This window comes from Dromaius novaehollandiae, chromosome 2 (assembly GCF_036370855.1).
Source record: "Dromaius novaehollandiae isolate bDroNov1 chromosome 2, bDroNov1.hap1, whole genome shotgun sequence".
NCBI lineage: Eukaryota > Metazoa > Chordata > Aves > Casuariiformes > Dromaiidae > Dromaius > Dromaius novaehollandiae.
This window is the reverse complement of record NC_088099.1, coordinates 129179372-129200464: the sequence shown is the minus strand read 5'-3', so window position 1 is coordinate 129200464 and position 21093 is coordinate 129179372. Positions and strand designations below refer to the sequence as shown.

The window sequence follows — 21093 nt, the reverse complement described above, 5'->3', positions numbered from 1 at the left end:
TAAATTCACAAAAATCCAAACCAGCGCTGCCTCAGCATGCCCTTCCCCCTGCCCAGCATTCCCTGGCCGCAGCTATTCTCAGGGCATCGTCTGCCACTGCTTGGTGGTGGCATGAACTCGGGGCTTTGGCATATCCTTGCATTCCATTATTTTGGATTGCTGCCAGCAATCTTCTACTAAGAAATGCAAAGGGATGTTGCAATTTTAATGTTTTTAGCTTAGCAGAGATGGAACTGAATGAGGCAAAAAATGTAATTCCTTATAGCTTTTCTGTTTCCCTGGCAAATATCAAAGATAAAAAAAATGTAAGGACTACTTAAATAGATCCCAAGAATCTTTACAGTGTTAGGCAATCTAAACATGGTTCTGACTATGAATGAATTCCATATGCAGTAGATAGTGTGGTTAGGTAATCTGTGTGTAGCTACTCCTCATGTAGTCAGAGAGACATTTCTCAAAGTGATATAGACTGAGGCAGGCTCAGCTCATTATATGTCTCTAACAGGGAGAGCCGTAATCCTATTCATTACTGTTGTCATTGCATATGAACAAATGAGCATAAATGATAAAACCACTAGATGCGCAGGCACAAACCCAGTCACATGGCTGGAAACTGTATAATGATTTGTACTCTAATATAATCATGTGTATTCAAGACAGTTTTCTCAACCTTTTGTACACAGTAAGGAAGAACATCTCAGAAGTTAAGAAAGCTCTGGGAAGGTGTCAATATTTTTTTCCCATAAACTGGAGTTTTAAAAGCTGGTAGCTAAGCTTGTTTCTTAGAATTTCATCTATTAACAGTTACCCCAGCTGCTGCTTACCAAGGTTCAGAATCACTCTGGTTAGGAGGGTGAGTGACCTGCGGTTCAGAGGTGTGGCTTCTCCCCGGATTGATTGTTCACAGATATCCTCAGTATATCCTACATTCTTTTATACTTCCTTGTTTAAGTGATCATGCAAATTGCTGTATGATGCTTTGAAAAAAATCATTAGTGTTACTTATGCTCTTTTTCTTCTTGTTGTTCTTTTTTTAGGAGCCAGCAACTGGAAGGAATGACTCCACCAAATTAAAAGACAATTTACATTTATGCTTTCTGGAATAGATGTGCCAATGAAGTTAGTTTAGTATTTAAACCCAGAACACAGAAAAATTGAAGTCCCTTTATTTTGATTCTACTTGACATAATAAAAATGCGTACTCCAGCTTTCCTTTCTATAAAGCAGTACAAAGAGGTGGTATCATTAGGAAAAAGACTACATTGTAGGAAAGTATTTAGATTTATTCTTTCTTTTCTTCATGTGAAATGCAGACAGAATGAAAATAGTGACAATCTAATGCATGATGAAATTTACTAAGCAGGATTTTAATTTTTTAGTTGGTGGAATTATAATTCATGTAGTTGATAATGGAGTGGATTTCTGGGTAGCTAGTAAATATTTCTGTGAGGGACAATATTCTTGGGGTATATTGATACTGCGTTTTAGAGGTCTCTCATCAGTAGTGACTCAGTTATTCAGTTATGAGTGGTTTAAAAATGGCTGGGAAAATCCTGATCCTGAGAAGCTGAAATGGATCTTTCTAGTTCATTTCTTTCACTATGGAATTTTTATAAGGTAAGCCACATCCACTCCTGGCATCAACAATTATTGCTCTACATAGGTGAATGGATTTGTGTCTGCTTATGCCAGGGGTACATTATGTCAGGTTTTGATGGAAATGTAGCTCTTCTTTCATTTCGCCTATCAGTAATAATTTTTGTCTGTCACACCCTATCCTTATTTGATTCATCACTCTTTGACAGGTATTTAATAGAAATGCTTGCTTTACAGGGAAATACTGTTGCAACTGATAAAGAGAAATAAGTTTCTAAAATGATGTTAAGAGAATTTATTTGGTTAATCTAAGTAGGTGAGACAGCTTAGGTAAGCAGTAATTTGTGAACCTGAGAGTCTAACTGTATTTATATAGAAGAAACACCAAGACTGAGATGAAATGAATAATTGAATAGTTATTAAGAATACCTGCAGCAATACTTACTGCAGGGACTGGGTTAATGGTGACATGAAATTTTTTTTGCTGAAAAGGATATGTCCAGGAATAGTTTACCATACTGTGTGTTTAACATTTTTTCTTTAGTTTCCATGGTGGCTTTGGTATAAAATTATCATCATCATTACAGAGAACATTTGTGCTAGGTCTTTACTTCCATTTAAAACTTAGGTGAAAGATTTTGGTGAAAAGTTCTGTGGACCTGAGTTTTCATTGTTTTGAGTATATAACGGGCAAGAAACCTGAGCAAATGTAGACTTCAGAGTCACTTAATACAAGCTCTTATTTAAAATGCCTCCTTTAACTTCCTATACTAATTGATGAACAGTGATGAAAGATATATTCATGCTAATGTAAAAATTTCTCTCACACACACATTTTCTGTCTTGTGGTGGGGATCTCTCAGGGCCTACTTTAGTGCGATCCTTTTGTCTGTCTCCAAGACTTCTCATCCTCAAGTATGGCTGGGAGTGCCATTCTTATGCTTATGATTTACTAACCTGTCTCTCTGACTTTGCTTCTTCCAAAGCAAGTTAAAGTCACGACCTCTCTTTCTGATAACTGATTATAAATGTTTAGTTGATAGCTGCAGTGTAATATGGCATAAACCACTTTTTCATTCTATAGCCCTAAACTTCCCTTCTTCCCCTTCTCTTCCATGACATCATTCTCCTTAATCTGTCCGAGACTGTAGTTCTGGTCTCACCTTTGGCTTGGATTTACACACTCAGGTTGTGCCTAAAATCTGCTGCTGATTAGTGTCCATCTCTTAGTGTCCATCTCTAAGACCTCTCCTTTCAACACAGACTTTCAGAAACTCTGTCCAAGCTCTGATTAGCTGCAGCTCTGGCTCCTGCAGTCTTGACTCAGCGCTTGAATCTGTTCAAAATGCTGTTTCTACAGACAGATTTTAAGTTGATTACTTTGACTCTCATTCTTTCCAATGAATACCTCAAAGTGTGGATTTCTATAATTTTCAAAGCTTCCTTCCCACAGTGAGCCTCACCTTCTCTGAGTAGCTTGTTATCTAGTAAAGATAATTTTGGTCTTCACTCTGTTGGTCTTGCTGTCTTGATCACCTGTTCTCTATTGCACAAATGATATTTTCTTCTTTGTGGTCACTTATGCTTGGCAAAAGCTTCCAGTTGATATATGCAAGTTATGAAGTTCTTTGAGCCACTCCTCAAAATTCATCAGTGTGGTAATGCATACTATAAAGTATAAACTAATAACAGCAAGGTGACATCGGTGATGTGGGATTAGCTATTATATGTCTCCTATTATATTTCTTTTCTTGGGTGTATCACTTGTGGCTTCTTGGCTGTACACTTCCTTCCTGTCCTCCCTCTTAGTCATCTGATTTATTCAGCTGGCTTAGACAGTGGCTCTCCCAGGTTTATCTCCATGATAAATGGATAAACTTCATCAGGAGTCAAGTCATAATCACTGGGATGAGCCTCTTCAGAAGGTTATTTGACGCAGGAGCCTACCTTCTCCACTCACTGTAGAGGGAACTAGGGGCCTAGCCAGTAAATGCTGACTTAACCAGTGAACTTAGGATGCTTGAAATTATAAGATGTGAATACACATACCTTTCCAATTTCTTTCATCTCTCATATATCTTTTATACCTCTGTCTTTGAGACAGGGAACTTCTTTCTGTTATGCTTGTACAATGCATAGCACAATGGGACTCAATCTGGTTGTGTTATCACACTATTAATGCTAAGTAATAAATATAGAAGGCCATACTTCCAGCTACCTTTGTGATATTGGCAGCTACTATCATGTCCCTCAATGCTTAAAATTAGAATCAAGATGCTCTGCCTCTTTGAACAAGTGGAGATGAAAAAGATTTTTTATGTATTTGTAAAGCTGAATTCTAAATCTGTGAGGTACCAGAGTAAATGTGAGTGTTCTATTGAACCTGGGATTATTTCTTTTTTTTTTTTAAGGTGATGAGAAAATTCAGAGCCAAGATAGATGATGTTCAAAATAGATGATGTTCGGTTTGTAGTGGTACAGATTTAGCACCTGGTAAGTCACACCCAAGCCAAAGATGGATCAAAAAGTGAGGACCAAAGGTGGTAACGTGCCTCTAGCAATTTATGTATATATGAAGAAGATCCACAGGAGAAAATATTAGGAAGGTATTTAAGATATCAAGTCAGTAATGGACAGAGAGTTCATTAAAAGTGTGAGGTTTACAATGCTACCTTAAAGGAGTTAGAGGTTACACGATACTATGTACTTGTTCATGTTTTCTTAATATAAATTTACTGTCCTAAAGTATTGCCTTAGTCACATCAGTTTCATGGGCTTAATCCAAGCCTTCGGATCCTTAGAAGATTAAGTTTAACATGCAGCAGAGAAGAATTGTTTGATTAAGGATTTATATAGTGCTTATATTAATTGTGACCATGTGACTAGAATTTAGAGGGGATGATTGTTGCTGCCAGGTGTCTCTCATGTCCTCCCTGCATGGAAACATCGAGAAGAAAGCTTGCCTGTGAAATGTGAAGGCTGCGGAGCCATGAAACGACTAAATCAAGTAGCTGTGACATTTGCGAATTTCCAGTCGCAATGAGAGAACCAAAGCCTTCCCAATTTTGCAGGAGGATAGAAGCAAACATGATGAAGCTGTAGGAATGTCTCAGGAACAGTGACCCCCTGAGCTATGTTTAAATGAGCTTGTTCAGGGACCAGAGGTGTCTAACCACAGCTGTTTTGAGTTCGTGTTACATAATTTACCCTGCTCCTGGGCTAACCTTAGTACATTATGTGGTGATACAACCATACTCTTTGAGTGCAGTGAGCAGAGATTCCTGCTCTTAAACAGATTTTTTTTCTTTTAAGTAGAGTATGACCGAGCTCTTGGATTTTAAAAACATGCACAAATTTTCTGCAGATAAAGAACAAGCAGATGTCACAGCTAGAAATAAGGCAAAATAGATTGATAATATACGCTAGTATTTTTGCATTCCCACAAGGAGCTCTGCATTATCCGTGTCCTCTCTAATGTGAGGCAGAAGATGGGCGCAGTGAAATATTACTCAACTTCCCATTCTTCCCCATTGGAACAGGAGGTATTCTAGCTAGGTGCTTTAAACCCTCTTTCTGTCCTTCTCGAGTGGGTCCATCACTTACAGCTAAATCTAGGTGGTATTTGATATTCCTGCTACCTGCAAACAAAAATTCTGGTTTGTAAATCTTTTCCTTTAGGAACCCGTGATAGTGACTGACAGAGACATTCTCCAACAAAGTCATTACATATGTGATAAAGTATGCAGAGCAATGGTGTAACAACAAAGACATTTCTCTTACCTATTTCTTGATTTTTGCCTTGTGTATTCCCATTTACACAGCTAGTGCCCATTTCACTGTGAGAAGCAGATTGCTAATAGTGTGTTGACATTCGCTTTCTGTGTTTCCTTTTACATCTGTAAAGTGCTCACAGATAACACTTGGTAGCCCTATCTCCTTCCTAATAAAAGAAGAACCTTAACAGTTAGGCTCTCTCTTAGAAGTAAGCTTTCGGCTCTAAAGGAAAACATGGCTGTAACCTCTATGGGAGTACAGTAAGACTGTTCCCCAACTGACAGATTCTCCCATCATGCTCTAAAGAGAATTAACATTTAAAGCAAATGGCAACCGTATATTTGCCTGTACTAATGACACTACCATACCCATTTCACCTTCAGTTTAAGATGTACATTTACCTAAAATACATAACTGATCATTTTTTAATCAATGCATTTTTTATTCCAATTGATTTTAAAAGCAATTTTTTTCTGTTTATGAGATTGAAACAGTGAGCTGCTACAGTAACATATATATTAATACAGTACTATAATTATAATAGGTTCAGAGCAGGCACAGTGTTCAGGTGAGCCATTGGCATGATAAATACGAAAATTTTAGCCTGACCTATCCTTTAGTACAGACTAAATTTTCCTCTTCTTTGTGAATGCAATTGTCCAAGCCAAGCCTAAAAATCCATTATAGGCCTTTCCTAAAATGTCCTAATATTGCACGCCAAATGGGCTGATTAGAATGGTAGTGCAAGCTCAAAATACCCTTAAAAGAGGAAAGATCTGTCATAGTGAGCTACAGTAAGTGACATAGGCTGTGGAGCTCAGGAAACGCCACCTCACTTAACTGTCACCCTGTAATGCAGATTTAGTCAAAGAGCAACTGAAGTATTCTGACTTTTCCAGAAAAAAGAATGTATTTTATACAGCATTCAAAGTCAGAAGTGGATTAACTTAAATAGCTAGAAGTAGTGAAAAATACTAGCATACCATGTTATAACAATATAAATATAGTGTAACATACTAGGTTTAGAAGCAGTATGTTTCTGAAAACTGGCAAATGGTATCAAGTGTGCATCCAGCTGAAATATTCCTTTTACAGCATGTCTGGTGTTTGCCTTGCTTATCATCTGCCTTCTCAGCTGTGAGCTCTGGAGCTTGAAATTTGTACAGCTGGTTTCCACTTCTTGCTGCTTGAACAAACACAGACTGTTGAATGAATGAATGTATGGACAAGTAACAGATTGGTCTATTCTAACATTTTTTTTCTTGAAAACACTGCAAATTGTCCAGATGTTTACACCTTGGATGCAAGAACCAGATGTTTTGAACTCCTAATTGTTTTATAAACTGAAAAAGCTATAGATGCTTTGCCAAACTGTTTAGTTCTTTACTTATGGGAGATTACTCAGAAAACAGTAAGATAAATACAAAACAACATAAAACAAGAAAACAGTCTCCTTTGGGAATAAATAATGGAGCTACAGCCAGCCCACAGAATCAGTGTATGGTCTAAAAGGCAGGGCTGTAGTCTGTGAACTCTGTAAGGAGAGGGCAAAGGATCTTTCCCTAAGGCCCCTGTGTGGTAGCATTGCTGTTCTGCACCTACAACTGATGCTTCCAGGTTTCAAGCCTGGGGAGTTATCGCTTGTATGGAAAACACAGGGCTAACAAACTAGGGAATAAGTCATGATTCCTCTAACATGCCCTTAGCAAAGGATCTGCAAATCCTCACTTATGGCTACTGAAGAACCAGAAATACTTCTGAGCTTCCTTTGCAAGCTGCAGGGACTATGCTCCAGTGCCATGGATGAACACTGGGATGAAATCTGGGTGTCCAATGGTCTCCTGCCTCCTTGTTTCTATGTAAAGGAAATGCAAGCACTTGGGTTTTATGGTGTCTATAGTGCATTGATCCTGTGGACAACTGGGGAACCAGGAAACTGTGGCACTTCAGCATGCACCTTGATATCACCTTAGATGCATCCTTAAAGAGTGGCATGGCCTTTCTCAGCCTGCACGTTAGCAGGCTTGCAGGACAGCCTAACATAACCTAGTAATGGTCTGTGGTGTTCTGCTTGCCGTCTAAAAGTAGCTCCGAATGAACAACACCATCTTTGTAGCCCAGATGATGAAATTCTTCTGTTGAAGGGGAAGACATTCAGCAATGTTTACAATGGCAGAAATATGGGTAAAATAAGAGTGAATTTTCTTGAGAAGGAATGCTTTTACTGTCCTTGCATGCTGTATATGGTCAAAATGGGTTCACTGGAGAAGAATACTGGAAGTTCAAGAGATCTGGGAACAGAATAAGTCAAAGCTTGAAAGTGATGGCTGAAGGCTGTTATGCTTAAAATCCTGTTCATGGGCAAACAAAGCTTACATATAAGCCAAGAATTTATTGGTAATATAATTGAAATCTTAATAGTCTAATCCAAGAATCATTATTAGTCCAGATCTGATTATTACAGAAAAGAAAGAATACTTCTATGCAGAAAAAGTTTTGGTAATAATAATGATACAGTTAATGTTGTTATACACACAACTCTTAGCTTCTACCCCTTTTCCTGGTATTATGCTCACCATTCCTCTGCTCCTCTGGATCCTAAGGCCAGTGGCTGCATTCTGGTGTCAGTGGTTGTTATGGGTGTTATTAGCATCTGGAGTCTTTTGCTGGCAGTTCATGTTGATGATTTCTTCTTCCTTACGCCCTGCTTGTATGTGTCTGTCCTTTCTGTATGTTTGCTAACACACTTTCACACTTTGCTCTCTGTTCATTGATCTGCAACTTCATGTTACATCTGGATTTACTACACATGGTGCCTTTTATAATGTTATATACTATTTCATTTTCTCTTTTTTGCCCCTAAAACTAGTATTATCCAGCTCCAGGTCTGCATTTCTTTAACTGACCATGTAGTTTATAGCCGGGGGGTCTCCAGTGCCAAGCTATCTCTTATCCCACACATGTACTCCACTACACTGTGTCCTGTGTCTCTACTTTTCAAGGCCTCTGATATGCTACCAGGCCTTTATGTCTCTATTACATCATTATTTCAGAGTCATAAACATCTCATTCTACATAGAAAAACTGATTGTTACTGTTACCTTTATAAAACTACGGTTGTACCCTTCAAAAATAAACAACATTAAAACAAATTAGCCACCTGGTCAATTAGAAAAAATGACTAGTTTTTCTACAAAAAGCTTGGTTTAGCTCAACCAAGTAAAGCAAAGTTGCAGGCAGATCACGAAAACTTCAGAGCAAGCCTGGCAAGTCTCAGTCTTTAGGCCTTACAAAGTCAGTTCAAAGCTTATGGGCTTTTACCAGCAATGGCTGGTAAAAGTAACAGGCAGTGCCTGTTACAGGGCCACCCAGTTAGAAAGCTTAGCTCCAACCTGCACAGCCAGTGTTAATAACCAACTGAAATCAAGTTAGCAGCAGAAGAGAACACTGCTTTGCTTCAAGATAAGATTTACATGCGTAGTTACTTGAATACTTAGATTCTTTGTTTACTGCTGAACAGTTCCATTGGAAAGAGATCATTAGCTGTGAGAACCTGCTCTGCTGGAACTGCCTCATTTCATCTACTATAGAAAGGAGCATTACCTTGCTCCCTTGACTTCCAAAGCACAAATGTTCACTTGCAATGGGGGTGATTTTATCGGGGACAAGGGAACTACTGTAATTTCCAGCAGCTGCGTTCTGGTCTTACATCAGATCGTAGCCACCATCCTATTTTTCTAAACAGAATTTGTTCCTCATTTAATTATCAAAATAGTTTTTGATTAAAACTTAGTGTTCCCTCCCCACAGAGGTGCTTTGCCTGAAGAGCAAAGGCCTTGAAAATGGGAATAAAAGCTAGGTCTTATTTATCTCTAAGAGTGGTATTAGAGGTATGTTGAACAGAAAAGGTTCTTTACCACACAGAACGCGCATCAATCATGTCTAACTAATTCCATGTATCTTTCCATTACTGCTCTTTTAGACAAAATGCTCATTTAGTCTTGAAAACAGAATGGTTCTAAAAGAGTCATTCATGCGTGCTAGTTTTCCAAGTCAAATGGCTTGTTCATGTAAAACCACTTAGATAATAGAATCTGTCATCCTAGGAAATCCATGTGTCTTGAGAGTCATTTTCTGAATTAAAAGTCTTCCTATTTAGCTAAAATAACTCTTGAGGGATATTTTTTTTTGCAAAAAGCCTGTTGGACATTTGCAGTTCATCAGATATTATACTTGTGTGTTATGGACCTATATTATGCTTACACAGAGCTGGATGTTCATAGCTGGATATTCATTAGTACCCATAAGACGGGTACTCTGTGCACTTATGAATAATATAAAATGCCTTCTCTTTTAAAGAGAAGATGAGAAAAGATGCAAAGGGAATTTTTCAGATATGTGGTATTTTTAAATAAATAAGAACTTAACAAAATAAAGCTTGTAATATTACTCAGGCAAACCTCATTCTGTTCTAGTAGTTTTTTTATTGCATTGGTATCACTGGGCATAAAAGATCATCTGATATTACTGATGCCAGATACGTACCAGATTAAGTTTTATCTCAGTAGAAGGTGCTGGATTCCTTTTAAAGATGAAATACGAATGGAGAACAAAGTGGGAAAATCTTCATTAGTCTCGATCATTTTTTGGAGTTGCACTTTTCAAAAACAGTCTAATCAAGTTTCCTTTGCTATAGGTATTAGTTTGCTTTGAAATATGGCTGCCAGGCTGCATTTAAACAAAACAGCAATGGAGATGTATCAGAAACAGACCGTCCCAATTTCATTCATAAACAAGCCACTGATATAATGACTGATATTAGCATGCTCAAGGCACTCAAGACTTTTCTCAAGACCACATCTCAGCTCTTTGTCCGGATTTACATCCTTGTGGAACATGACACAGTTTCTGTCAATGTGAGTCTTTCTCCGTAATTTGAAAGCTGAGTATCTTATTTAAATAGATTATTCCTGTTATTGGATAACATTTTAAAGTCACACTCCACTGCATGATTACTGTGCATTTAGTTACAATTTTTCTCTGGTAGGTGATCTGTTTTGCTAAGGCTTCACTGTAGCAAGTCATAATATTTAATATAAACATAATGATACCTCATTTGAAAATAAGTTATTGAGTATGATTAGTGTATCAAATTCAGAGCAGTCTGTTTTGTGTGTGTTGGCTTACTATTTTTTTTTAACCTACCAACTGAGCATGATGACCCTTGAATATGACCATGTGAAGGGAGTCTGTTTCAGGGATGTCTACATTATAGACAGCCTGAACTCAATATCAGCTGCTGAATCTGAGTATTTCTGGGCTATTTGCAACACCTTGGGGTTTCTAAATCATCTGTATGGAGCTGGCAAATACGACACACAACTTAGGCAAGACCAGCAGCAGCTGGAGGCCAGGCAGGATAGCACAGGCCTCCCAAATGGCACTAGATGCCTAGATTTAGGCAACTGAACCAAGATTACTTGTCCAAGAACATAGAGGAAATATAAAGTCAGTATAAAAAAAGTGTAAAGAAAGTAGGAAGTCGTCCAAACCTTCATTCAGAAATTTTAATGTAAAATAAATGTCTTTTTCTTAGGACTAACATTTATGCTTGTGTTTTGTTTAGATGCTGCCATTATCATGTCTTTTTGTGGCATCTTCTTTTCAATGGTTGATTATCAGATATCATTACGAAAATCTCTGCCTGATAAAGATGAATTTCATGTGCTACCCAAGTTAGTATATCTCTTATATAAACTGCTTACAATCACTTCTTGGATACTCAGTATTTCACTGATCACTCTTCTAAGTGTCAGAAGTTCTGTATTTCTGCTAATACTCATTTGGAGCTGTGGCTTTTGCTGGACTTTGAAACAACACACAACGTTTTGCAAATCTAAGGTGATGGAATACCTGTACAGAGCTGTTGTTGGAATCATTCTCATTTTTACCTTCTTTAACATAAAGGGAAGAAAAACAAAAGCTCGCATTTCTGTTTATTATGCTACTCACACCCTTGTAACTCTAGGTATTTTGTTTGTATATTTGTTTTGGAAACCTTCCATTACCAAGGAAATGTATTTTACAATTGTGGGCATCCTAACTATTCTCAGTCTGGTGTTAGGTATTATTTTTCTTATTGTTTATTATAGGCATTTTCATCCCACTGCTTATTGCAGACAACAGACATGCTCAGGTGAAGCTGACGGAGTTGCAGGAGAGAAAGATAGAGTGGAAGTTGGTAGATTTCAAAATTTCGTAATGCAATGAACAGTGTAGATTTTTGTGTGGACTTCAAAGCAAATATCTGCCGGACTGTCTGTTTCTCTGTCATTGTTTCTTGTGTATTTTCACTAAGTAACAGGTAAATGTTAGTAGTAAGTAAATGGTCCAGAGTTACTGGCTCTGAATAATTATTATTTTCTGTAACATTGTATAAAGCCTTTATAACATGAGTATTTATATGTTGGTCAATGTTACTTTTGAAAAACGAGCAATGTAAGCTATCCATCCAACCCAATTCACTGTTTTAGTTTTTAGCAATGCAAATAAAATATAGGAGAAGCTAAAAGTGAAGCAAATGAAAGCTAGCGTTAATAACATATTTGATTTATTTATGTCGATTCTGCTCAAAACAAGGCTTGCTTTTCTCTGCTTGCTGGAAGGAAAGAGGAGTGCATTTGAAATAAGCGGGGGTGGGGGTGATCTGTTATCTCTGTTTCACCCCATTAGTGTTAAGAGCTACAGTTCTTCTTTAGATGACTGTAGCTACAATCCTTACTGCCTTTTTAAATATCCCCTGAAGAAGAATAGCTTTGATTTATGGTTCAATCACCACCTTGCAACGAGGAAATTTGGGGAGATATTGCAATCATTTTATCTTCTAGGTGCTTTAATGCCTCCTTTACTGTTTGTGTTCTGCTAATCTTTCACACACCTTTTTGCTTTTAGGGATGATGCCACCTTGTTGTTCCAGATTGTAATAGCAATCTGAGTGATTTATTGGTAGCAGCATGAGTCTCGCATATAAAGGAAGAGCAGTCTCCCTGGAAGCTTTCTGCTCCTTTGAATTCCAAGATGTAATACTTTAAATGCAGGTTTCCACTGAAATAGGAAGATATGCGAGGTATGCTGTGGTGTAGCTTCTTTTGGCTTTGTCCCTGGAGAAAAGAGAAGCAGCCGTTCTGATACATTGCTCTAGCCGAGCCAGCACTGAGTAGGGCTGGGGAATGACGAAACAGCGAGCCTGTCCAACAAGATTTTTTTGGCAGAAGGCAGAGTGGAATTAGACAGCTTTTCAGTCCGGTTTTCAGATGCTCAGTCAACAACAATAAATGCTGTATAAGGAAATAATGTTCATAACCACAACTTTGTCAGAAATATTTTTCCCCCACCTTTCGCCTTCTAAAAACTCACATTTGCATTTAGAATAGCCACAGGCAAAGGGAAGAAACAGACAAAAGAGATGGGAGATAAGCAAAACTGATAAACTTTGCCAGGAATGGAAATCTGTTAGCATTATTGATTGACAGCAGACATCCCTGAAACTCTGGGGGCAGGGTTGATGCTTTGGTTGATACTTAGGGTGCAGCAGAGCTGTTTCCTGTGCCCTGTGTCAAGTCCATGGACTGCAGACTACATTTTACTTGTTTACTTCCAGCCTCATCATAGCTCAGTGAAGTTTCTTTGCTGTTATATTATCAAATTGTTTCCACAGTTCTCTTTACTAGGCCAACCAGTTACATCTCCATAACCCCTTCCAAGAAAATTAGTTTCTAGAGGCGTAGTTTGGACTGAATGCTCTGCCTTTCTGAGGATATGCATGAAAAAGTATCATAGTAAATAATTTACTAGGATGACAGGAAAACCCTTCATTTCCACTTATGGGTAATGAGCATGTGGGACCTGAAGTTGAGACATAAAATAGCACAGTCCCTGAGACTCAAGCAATAGTTGTCCTAAAATGAATATATAAAACAGCACCTTTATTTCTAGTTACTCTGAAAAAGGGGTTACGTTGTTTAGCCTGCAAAGGCAGCATAGGTACTTTTAAAGGAGAAAGAGCATCCTGCTTTGCCCACTGTGGTTGTCCAAGTTCTGCTTCCTTTAGCTACAGAGTACTTATTGCTGGTGATGGGGCCTTTGGCAGAAAAATGCCTGCCTGATTTTAGACTGAATTTACTCTTAGTTTGCCACACACAAGGAAACAAAAAAAAAGATCCTAAACCGTGAAGACTAAAATCACTTAATTGCTTTGCATGTTTTTACAGTTCATTCAGCTGAAATCCTGAGAAGGGACTAGGACACGGTAGGCTGGAAAAGGGAGAATATTATTTCTGAAAATGACAGAATTGTTGCAGAAAATTACAAAATTTGTTCTAATTCTTATTGGGAAGAAGACTTCAATCTTTTTACATTATCTGAGAAGCAGATCTCTGGGGAAATATGAGCTTCTGAGAAGCCTGCATGTCGGAGTTTCGGCCCTGGGGCCTCCAGTGTCTCTGCCTGCCTGCCAGATGCCAGGAATCTGGAGCCTGACTTGCTCTGGAGGAAGGTTAGTTTTTTTTCTTTTCATTTCAGTGAAGTGACAAATTCCAACAAAAAGAATTTTATTGCCATTTCTCTGCCTAACTCTAATGCTCCTTGTCTTTCATGGAAGAAAAACTGCCTGTTGTGTTGCATTTTGTGATTCTCCTTTTGCATTCTTCTTATGTCTCATTGTTTCCTTTTGCGTGTCTCTGAAAATACAGATATTATACTTAAGCTGAGTCGGTAAGAGAGGCATCTGTGTGACTATTTATATCACACTAATACAAATACACGCAAAACCTAATTACTTAAGTTTCAATCCCCATTTATATATCCTGGTGGATATAAATTTAGCCATATCCTGAAACTGGGAACTGGTCCTTTGAGAAGTCATGCAGATTTTTCTCATAAAATTTAATCAGATCTTCAGTATCCTACCACTGATACTGTGAACTTCTCCATTTTGCTGTCATCAGAGGGCCTTCAAGGGAGCAAATTCCCATTAAAAATACTAGCTTGCCCCCTGCAGGCTTTTATTTATTTATTTTCAACTATAATATCTTCCCTTCTTGACCTTGAGTTCAAGATTTTCACTTGATTCCCTTCATTTTCATAGTTATGAAAATGGCTTCTCATTCATTTGCTCCTTTTAACCTAGAATCATTGTAGCAGGGAGCATGAAAGACAAGGAAGCACATGCACTGACTACAGACACATTTCACATCACCAATGGCCACATCGAATAAAACAAACAAACCTCCATTTCACCTAGGTGTAAAGTTCAAACAATAGATTTTATACACATCCTTTTTGTTCCTGGACTACTCTTAAAATTCAGCTGCCACTCAGTTCATGCATTGTGCCTGACCTTGTCATTTTAATCCAATTGCAAATTGAAAACAAATGTGTTTTTTTCTTTTTTGTTAAGTATGTCCATTACATCTTACAAGAAGTATTTTAATAAGTTAAATAAAAATAATAAACATTTTCTTCCTGTTTTGACTACTGTCAGACCTGGGTAAGAGGGACATCATTCTACAGAATTGTTTTAATTATTCTACTAATATTCAATGTGCCATTTGATGGCATTGGTGAGCTCACCTGATGTACCACAGATAGCACTGATTTATGAAGCCATAATTGGGTTTCCAATAAACATTTGTCAAAATAATGTATTCATTCAAACCAAAGCCTTCTTTATTTATTCATATAAAAGAGCACTTAACTTTCAACAGAGAATTGCCTGCCATCAAAAACACTCCATAAACGGAGGAAATTTATGAAGACACAGTACCAGAGGGTGATCAGTGGAAGACTAAAGTTCACTTTAACCCTTCAGAGTGCTGAGTTCCACCTCTTGCTTGTTAGCGGTACCATATATATTTCTTTCTAAAATCCCCAAGCCCAGACATTTACCCTTGTATATTTAGACTTTAAAGTACCAGCTCTCTTTTCCAGCATGGAGTCTTACATCTCAAAGGCACTTTCAGAAGCAAGATGTCTCACTTTTATTATGAAGTGTAGGAGCATGCACACAGCTTGGAGGCTTACCTACATTTTGCCCAAATTTTTCTCTTAAACTTAACCTGAAGAAGTACAGGTGGTTGTCATTTATTCTCACTGAAGAATTTTCCTGTTCCACTGCATTGTGCTCTTCTGTAATTCCTAGCACTTTAGTTTCATTTTACAGATTTTTAGTAGAAGAAGAGCAAAATAGATGGACTACAGAGTCAATATTTGAAAGAAGTATGGATGGCCCTTTGGGACCCATCTTCACCAGAAAAAAAAAAAGTATTTGTACCTCAAATTGCATAATATATCATAACAAATGTAAGTCACACAGTGAAGATTTCCACTGTGAGGTTCTTATATTCATTAGCTTGGTGAAACATAGACCCGTATGTCAGGGATAGTGAGTGATGCCTTAAGCTTATCTTAACCTGCTAATACTTCTTGAAACTACAAACTCCACAGTCCTTACTATGATTGTATGTTGCATGTAGTTTCTCTATATGTTTCCATTTTCAGCATCTTATTTTTATTTTTCACAGCAAAAATGTCTGTAAATGATAAAGCTTAATGGGAATGAATGTGAAGAGTTTCAAGTGCACATTCATGCCTCAGAAAAAAATCTCAATACAAAGTCTTAATCCTTGTTACTGTTATTGTTAGTAACTACTGGCACTTTATCCAGGTGACTATAATGACAATACATAGAACAATACATAATATTAGAATTGGAATGCAATAAAAGGTTGGTTGTAAAGTTTCGTTGTGCTTTATCTGCTCGGCACTTACAAATGATCTTCATCGTCTCTCATTAAACATGTTTTTCAATGGGGGCCTACAGACGTCTTGGAAAAGAGAAGTTTACCTATCTAGTTCTGTAGGGAGTAGGTCAACTGCTGAAAATCAAGGGCTTAATGTGCCTGGCCAATTGCTGGGTGCCATGATAGAGAAATGAATTGGCAAAGTTGCATGTTTGAAGGTCACTTGCAAAGAAGCCTGTATGAAGATGGAGAGGAAAGCATTGTGAATACGAACAGAGTGAGCTGGAGTTTTTTGCTCTTTTCAACATAGTGAGCTCTACGTAGTAGGTGAAGCCTGATGTCTGTTGTGCTATAATAGGGCAGAAAGGGACCCCCAGACATCATTTTGTAGTTTGTCCTATAACAGGGCCATTCCTGGCAGAAATTTTCTAACTTGTTCTGAAAAAAACAGTGTCCCAGGTAATCTCTCCCAGATCTTCATAGTGTTGTCTGTCAGAAAGCTCCTGTGTATTCCCTCCTTGCTGCAGTCTGAGCCCCTTCTTGTCTTCTCTGCCTTTTAGAGCAGGTGAGTTCCTTCCTCTGTGAAGCAATATTTTACATATTTGATGATCATTACCATGTTCTCAGACTTCCCTGTGGGCTAAGCACACCAAGCCACTAAATCATTCCATATATGTCCTGCCTTCAAGACTGCCGATCAGTATTGCTGCTTTCTCTTCGAGTTGTCCATGTCCTCCTTGAAGTGCAGCATTGGTAATTTTATACAATACTTTAGCTGAGGCTTTGCTGCTGATCATTATATCAGATGGATTACTTCTTATGCCCACAGGCTATACCCCTATTTTGATGCCATAATTACAGCATTTGTCTTTTTTTACAACATCATGACATTTAATGGCTCATGTTCAATGCCCTGTAACACAAATATTTTTGTGCAGAAGCACTGTTTTGTCAGTTCTTCCCCATCTGGGTGTTTAGTTTTCACTGTAAGATGTTCACCTCCTGCCTTCTTTTGGGCCTGGCCTCCTTCACAGAGATTAGTTTCCACAAGTATTCAGCCCAGAGTCTAGAAAACCACTCACGCTCTCTGATGGCAAATAGCAGGGTGAGTTACCTGTTCTGGTTAGTCATCATAATTTGGCTAGATCATCATGTAAAAGTGTGAGAGGCTTCAGGCAAACATCACTGGCTTTTTATAATTCAGCTATGCCTATATTAGCAACAGTTCAAGTTTTGGTTTACTATAGCAGACATGCCTGTAAAGTACGTTTTCTTGTAAAGATGACAAAGAAATAATTTTTCCAGAACACATCTTGGATTTTTGAACTTGAGTAGGGGGAGAGGCTTAGACAATATCGGCTGCCAGCAGCAGGGTGCTGCGGGGCAGCTCAGGTCACAGCTGTGGCTGAAGTGACCACTGTAAGAAGAGTAGGCGTAATGTGGGATCCAAGGTAGAGGAATAGTGGGACCATCATATAATGCAGAGTCTGTCTGGGGGGGTTTCCAAAAGCTATGCCCCCAAGATGATGGACATTTTTAGTGAATACTGCACAATTCAACTGATAGAAGTACTGCATTTGCCTGGTTTATGTTTTGCTGTGTAGAGATACATGCCGCTGTCATGACCAAGATTATGTTCTGTTGACAGCTTTGTAAACCGTCAGGTTTTTGTTATACTGCTTGAGTTGGATGAAAGAGCAGAGTGACAAGAAAGTGTATTTTGTAATCTGGACTCTGGGAAATAGTGTCATACAACAGGTACAACTGAGTGCAGAAAGACTGCATACTATAGATCACTTCCAAGTTGTTTTGGACTGGGATTTGCAGGGCTAAAGTCTTTCCTAAAGTTAGATTTAAAAGGTTAAGTCCTACTCACATCACCTGCTTTTGTCAGCAGTCCAAAGCAGCCGAACAATGCCTCACACATCTGTGCCACCAAGCTGTGCTTTGCCACTATTGCAAATGTGTGGCAGTGTTATCTCAGCGATCTTGGTGCCCTTACTCGTATACTGGGATTTATCTCACTGCTTTTCTACCATAGATAATTTCACATCCAATTTGATTTAATTGTCTAGGGTCCTGTACAGTCAATGGAAAGAAAAATCACCCCCAGAGGACAGTCATCCTGTCTATCTTCCCACTTATTCAGGATGGGATGAATCTCCCTCTTGAGGTGCCCTTTCCCATCGACTACAGAGGGAATGTAGACAGCTTGCTTTGACAGGATTTAGGTAGGTAAAACTAGGTGACATAACTCACCTTTTGTGTAGTAATTCTATGACGCATCATAAAACGTTAGTAAATTGTCAACAACAGTCTCTCTTCAAATTATCTGTTTTCAGAGCATACGGATATTAGTTGGCTATTTTAACCATTTAAAAGTCAAAAACTGACTGATGGGAGTACATCTTGCTTCTCCTATAGATACAGATTTTCCTGAGATGCTGAACTGCTTTGAATCTCTTTGGCTTCTCCTGCATAATGGGTTGCATTTAGCATTTCAGATTGCCATAGTAAAGCCTTTGGACCATTTCTGAACAGAATACGAAATGAAGAAGTCAGTGAAGAAAGCAACCATCTCAAGTATTTTAAAGGCAAATAGATATCAACTTGTATTAGGTTTTGCTTAGGCGCATAGTTTTAGGCACAAATTGCTGATATTGCCCTATAATTACCCTTCTCAGCTGAGAAGAAAAGTGAGAGGAAGGAACTTATCACAAGGGAATTGTCCTTGGTTTCTCAGTTGTGGCATCGCTGACATGATCTTAACTGAGTGTGACCTTATAGCTAGCAGAGCTGAATGGCACAGTTACATAGACACAGGGGAAAACAAGCTAGGCCACATAATATGGAAAAAAGTCCCTTAAAAACATCTTCTTAAATGACACTGTCAGAATTTGCATAGGCTAATGAGCTTGTTCTTTGGCAACCACTTATCATAATCAACAGCTTTTTAAAAAACATATCATAAGCAAAGTTATTTTTTAGGTTTGTTTCCATTTCTACTGTTTTCTGTTAAATACTGTCTGGAGAGTTTTGTAAAAAGAGAAATGAGCATAGAAGTTTCAAACAAGAATAACTATTGTGTGAAAAAATGAATATCAAATTATAATTAGTGATTTAATGCCTTTAATTTTAATAAGACTTGAGCAACAGATGTAGCTATCAGTCACTAATTTATGCCTATCCTTGAAAAAACAAATGAAAACCAGAAAAGCCCTCTCTATTTTATGCTCTCCAAGCCAAAGAAATAATATTTATATGTATGTAGTTAGTGATATAATTGGAGTAGTTGGGTGGGGCCTTCCTCAGTGAGAGAGAAAAAACAAAGCACAGAAAAAAAGTTATTTTTTGCTAATGAGGGATTGTGCTTTAAAGAATAGAAATGAATAAACCACAAGCCTGGTCGTGGGCACTAACTGTTCTTGCCCCACTGAACAGGGCTGGGCTTCCGAGGCTCAGCAGTTAACAAACTCCACATGTAAAATGTGTGGCCCCTTTTGTTTGTTGCTTAATGGCTGCTTACACTTGGGTTTCTTGAGAAAAGATGGAATGAAACATTTTTCAGAATCTGCTCAGCTCAGCCACACAGGAGGAAAGCAACAGAATCCCAGTAAAATACTAGTTTTCCACTTCCAGCTTCCATCTATCAATAAAAAGTGCAAATAGGTGATTGTCAAAAACAATGATTTATTTGCTACCCTCTGAAGTCCCAAGAATATTGTCCCAGTGGTGTCTTAAGTACATATCAGGCAGTCGTACAGTAAGCCAAGAATTCTACATTATTTGAAGATCTCCATATGAATTTTTATTAAAAAGAAATAGTTTTCTTAGTAGCAGATTAGAGAGAAACTGTGGTTACTGATGTAGATTACTGCAACTAGTCTCAAGAAGTTGATAGGTACTAAAAAAAGCCCGTTTCACAAATTTTAGAATACTAGAATCTCCACCAATGGGCCTTAGAAGCCATAGGAATTTGTTAATAATAATTATCACTTCCTGCTACTTAGCTCTGAAAGCACGTTCTCAGCTAGTATAATTAACCGCTGTTCTATCATCTAGCAGTCAGAGAGTAGCGTTGGAAAGACAGAAAGCACATGCCTTGGTCACCTTTTATTGTAGTATATCCTGAAATTACAAGCAGAAAATAATTTCCAAAGAGACTTGCCCATACCTTGTCCCTTTGTGCACTCTCATTTCTTCATTTGCTACGAAGATGTGCCTGATGCTTCTTTGCTTGCTGTTTTTACTGATAAGCACCTCTGCATAACAGCCATGAAAATCTATGCATGGGGAGGACAAGAAAACAGGATTTTGGATATAGCCCAAGTGGTGATGAGGAGGAGGGAGAGAGGAAGGAGAGGCAGGTTAGTCCCAGGCTAGAGCTCCTCCTTCTGCTCAGTCCCATAATACCCAGCTCGTGTCTGTGAAGAGGCGCACAGTTGTGCTGGTGCAGGGAAAGGTGGTGCCTGGAACAGTGGCTACCTTCCACTACAGCTCAGCTGTTTAGCTAAATACAGATAATTTGAGTGTTGCATGGCTTCCTTGCCTCTGGGGGTCTGATTATCACAGGAGCTACATTTCTGCCTCTGTTTTCTCCTTGGTGTGCCACTGTCCCATCAACACATAAGGAAATGCAGCCTCCCCTCTTTCAGATAAGGAGCTGTGGCCTATAGACCACCTTTCTTTATACCGGATGCCCTACACCACCTTTTCCAGGAACTTTGTATGGCTCCATGGCTTTTACCACACCAATGTCTTTTCCACCCATCCTTCCTATCCAGGGTATTTTGTAGATCTCCCATTTCTGCCCTTCCGCCATATCATGGCTTTCTCATATTCATCCTCTTTTTTCCCAGGTCCTATCCTTCCCCTTCGTGTCTCTACATGCTCTCTCATTCTTCCAGTGCCTACCCGAATGCCA

At 38.4% G+C, this 21093-nt stretch overlaps 1 protein-coding gene and 1 long non-coding RNA gene across 2 annotated transcripts in view; both read left to right on the top strand.

Moving 5' to 3' along the window:
* Nucleotides 1-1342: 1342 nt before the first annotated feature.
* On the top strand, nt 1343-11640 carry XKR9 (XK related 9). Its single transcript, XM_026115148.2, is given in 4 exon segments — nt 1343-1617; nt 10067-10266; nt 10269-10286; nt 10997-11640. Coding segments are annotated over 4 exon segments (1137 nt in total).
* Nucleotides 11641-13741: 2101 nt separating this feature from the next.
* Nucleotides 13742-21093, top strand: part of LOC135327599 (uncharacterized) — a 73277-nt gene continuing 65925 nt past the window's right edge. The window contains exon 1 of the long non-coding RNA XR_010387943.1: nt 13742-13924. This is a non-coding gene — a long non-coding RNA (uncharacterized LOC135327599). The remainder of the gene's footprint in view (nt 13925-21093) is intronic.